Source organism: Etheostoma spectabile, chromosome 23 (genome assembly GCF_008692095.1).
Source record: "Etheostoma spectabile isolate EspeVRDwgs_2016 chromosome 23, UIUC_Espe_1.0, whole genome shotgun sequence".
In the NCBI taxonomy this organism is placed as follows: Eukaryota; Metazoa; Chordata; class Actinopteri; order Perciformes; family Percidae; genus Etheostoma; species Etheostoma spectabile.
Window position 1 is genome coordinate 11,074,327 of NC_045755.1, and position 3,639 is coordinate 11,077,965.

At 42.2% G+C, this 3,639-nt stretch overlaps 1 protein-coding gene across 1 annotated transcript in view; it reads left to right on the forward strand.

Moving 5' to 3' along the window:
- The first annotated feature begins 1,471 nt into the window (after positions 1–1,471).
- LOC116672838 (lysine-specific demethylase RSBN1L) overlaps positions 1,472–3,639 on the forward strand; it is a 47,505-nt gene continuing 45,337 nt past the window's right edge. Inside the window, exon 1 of the mRNA XM_032504759.1 lies at positions 1,472–2,159. Coding sequence (XP_032360650.1) covers positions 1,550–2,159 — 610 coding nt within the window. The 5' untranslated portion in view covers positions 1,472–1,549. The remainder of the gene's footprint in view (positions 2,160–3,639) is intronic.

Sequence of the window (3,639 nt, forward strand, 5' to 3'; positions counted from 1 at the left end):
CACACACACACACACACACACACTCTTGTATGTCTTATGCCAGGTTGTTATCTGTGTCACCTCAGTTTTCCCATGGAGCAGTTTACCATATTATGCAATGACCTATAAATAAAGTGTGTGTGTGTGTGTGCAGTAGCAGCAGGTTGCACTGCCATCTGAAGAAACTGAAGACAGTGTGAGCTCTGTTTTAAAGCCTAGAATATGCAGTATAATGCGTTCGACCAGATTATTTTTAGGTATACGAGTCACACATTCCCTTCACATGTTCTTCTTAGTTACTACCATGGATGTATGATTACTACACACACAGACATCCAATTTCCCCTTCTGTGTTGCATCATATAATAATCTTGTCACAATGTTTTTGGCCAGCTGTAACTTTACAACCGGCCGCGTGCAGCTGCTAATCATGTTTAGTAGTCATGGTTGGCTGTCACTCACTGGCAGGCCTTGCACTGACAGCTCAGCCAATCAGTCTGAAAATGTTTTCAATGTCAATAAATCAAAATGAGAACAGCTCCGGAGGATTCACAAGGCTTTGTGATCATGTGTTCCAGTGTGTGAGAGTGATGAAGTCATGGAACATTTCCTTTTTAACAAACAGATATACTCAACACCACTCGCCTCTACACATTCTGTCAATCATTTGTGGGTAGTGTACTGTCTTTTAGGGTTGTGTTCTGGAGAGAAAATGCACGCCGGATTAAATAAACCTTGGAGGAAACGGATGTAAGCCCAATAATTCTGAAAGAAAACTACGTAATTTGAACTTTATGTTCAACTATTTGTAATAGGAAACCACCATCAGTGTCTTATGATGCTGCCAAGCAGCAATGTTTGGGTAAAACCGGCTTATAACATTTTGACTATAAAGGTGGCGAAACAACAAAATACTGATTTGTCATATCTCAAAATCTTGAATTATGTATTATATGCTTTATTGTAATATTTATGTGGTCAAGGAAAACAATGTAATGGGTTTTTATTAAATTAACTAGAGCTGAACAGTCCAAAACCTAAAGACACAACCAATTTAGGAGCTGGAACAAAGAGTCTATTAATTGATCAGATAGCAAATTAATCGATTTTTTTCTTATATATAATTACATATGATGATTTTAATTTGCGTTTTTGACTGTTGATCAGTCAAAACAAGCAATTTCAAGGCATCACTTAGTCTCTGGAGCCACAATGTTCTGATATTTTGTAGACTAAATAAATTATCAAATAATAATTAACATATAATTAATAATGAAAATAGTGTTTTGTTTCAGGGTTAGCAAAGGCAGAGTCTGTACTGGGTTATCAAGTTTATTACGTCTTGCTCCTCGTTATTATTTCACGAGGTACATTAACAGTGCAAACAGCTGCTAAGCCCCGCCTCTAGTTTTTCCCTCCCTGTCTGTCAGTCAAACCTAAACCCCGCCCCCATCAGACTGCCTGTCAATCAAAGTCTGCCCCGCCCCTTCATCGCCTGCTTGCAAGTCGCGCAAAAAATAGAAGCGGCGGCCGTTGGGGGAAAAGAGTAAATAGAGAGAGAAGCCTCAAGATGGCTGACTCGCTGGGCTCTGCTCACCTCACCGGAGCCGCTACTGCGGTAGCCCCCGCGGTCGCCTGCGACAAAAGCCCGCTCATCAAGCCGAACGAGGCGAAGGAAGCCTCTGACAACCGCTCACAGTCTTCCCGGGATTTCAACCCGCCGCCGCCCAAGAAGGTCCGAGTCGAGGAGAGGAACGTTAAACCCAGGAAACTCAGCAGGGAAGGAGTGGGAGGCAACGGTGGCGGCAAAGAGAAACTCCTGCAGCCCACGAAGCAGCAGAGTTATGGCAGCAGCACGGGCTTGAGCACCTTCAGCCCGGTCAAGACGGGCAGCAACCACCCTCCGGTGTCTGCCACCGGTGGTACAAACACGCATAAAGTCTTCAAACAGAGCGATTTCTTCCTCCACAAAGCGCCTTCCTCTTCCAAACCCAAGAAACCGAGTAAAGATAAGCAGCGAGGGACAGAGAGGGAGAAAGGAGGCGGAGAGGAGAAAAAGAAACATAAACTATTGGTGACCTCCGGACCCGGGAGTAATGTTAGTAACAACGATATCAGCCGAATTAATAACACTTTTGCAGTGAAGAGAGAAAATGGGGAGGTCATGCTGCCTCCTAAAGGTAGGCCATCATCAGTGTATTTTATTTAAATGTTACTTGGGGCGAATTCATGAAGTTTGTGTTGTGTTCATTATATAATTTATGTATGATGGTATCATTTAATGTCCAATATAAGATTCGTAACCCCTCACCCCCAGTCACTACACGTTACATTAACACATATCCCTGACTATTATCCCTGACCATTGCGCATATTATACAACGTTATACTGTAAACCTTTGCACACCCCCTGATTAATATTTTTGCACTCCCTGCACAAAACGTACGGCTTTCTTTTCCTTCCTAAAAGAGTTACATTGTACAAATTGGTATAGTGTCTTTTACATATTAGTATTGCAATATATTTTATACTATAAAATGCTCTTGACAGTTTCAGTACTTTGCTCTATTGTTTATTCCCTTGTTACATGTTTATTGTATGCACCAAACACCAAGGCAAATTACATGGAAGTGAAAACTTACTTTGGCAATAAATCTCATCCTGAAACAAGTAGGCTAGAGTTTTGCCCGTTTTTAAAGTTACTTGCTCATCGTAGAATTTGCCACTCGGGATACGAACATGTGGCCCGAGTGTGCTGTTGTCTGCCTCCTGATTTGTCTGGACGGTCCCGTTTTCGGACCAGCAACTGCTCAAAGGGCGCTCCTAAATGTTGTATATGAACCCGCAGACCTCTCGAGGGTTACTGTTATTTATAATTGCACATTATAAAAGAAGTTAACATCGAGTTGAGTGTCTACAACACCCGAAAGGCCATGTTTCTACGGGCTATGGCTGCCAGGTTTCGTCACTGTTCACCCGCTTGTGAACCCTCGAGCTCCACAATAGCGTTCCAGGGCATTAGTAAGGGCAGTAGTTACGCGTCCTAGCTGTTAACATTGCAACCATCTGCTCTCGTGCTACTGCGGAATTGTTACGCAGTTACGTCGCATCGACTAACTACAATGTGTTGTATTCATATAGCCGTTTACAGTAATGTAATCGAGTCGATCTAAATGTTATAAACGGCATAAGGAAGCTCTAGTCTCTGTCATGTCAGCGTAACGAATGAGGTAAATTGTTAGATATTCCATAACATAAATGCCCATATTATGATTTTTATTTCCTTCGGAGCGGTGTATGCATTAAAACTGCACGCTGCTGTCATAACAACATGACTGCCGCCCGCCATTATAGGGTAAGTGTTGTTTTGGTAGAGCACCACGCCCCCCTCTGTAACCTCAGGCTGGCTCGGAAACAGACAGAGCTCCACAGCTTGCTGTTACTCCATGTTCTACAGTTGTACCGGCTGGATATGTAACATTGAACCACTTGGTTAATGGAGAGACAAGAACACACACACACACACACATTTTGACACTAAATCCCAAAAGCAATATTCAGGGCTTAATTGGATTTAGAGCGGTTCCAATACCATTTTCCTTCCCAATAACGATTTCACACATATATATATATATATATATATATATATATATATATAT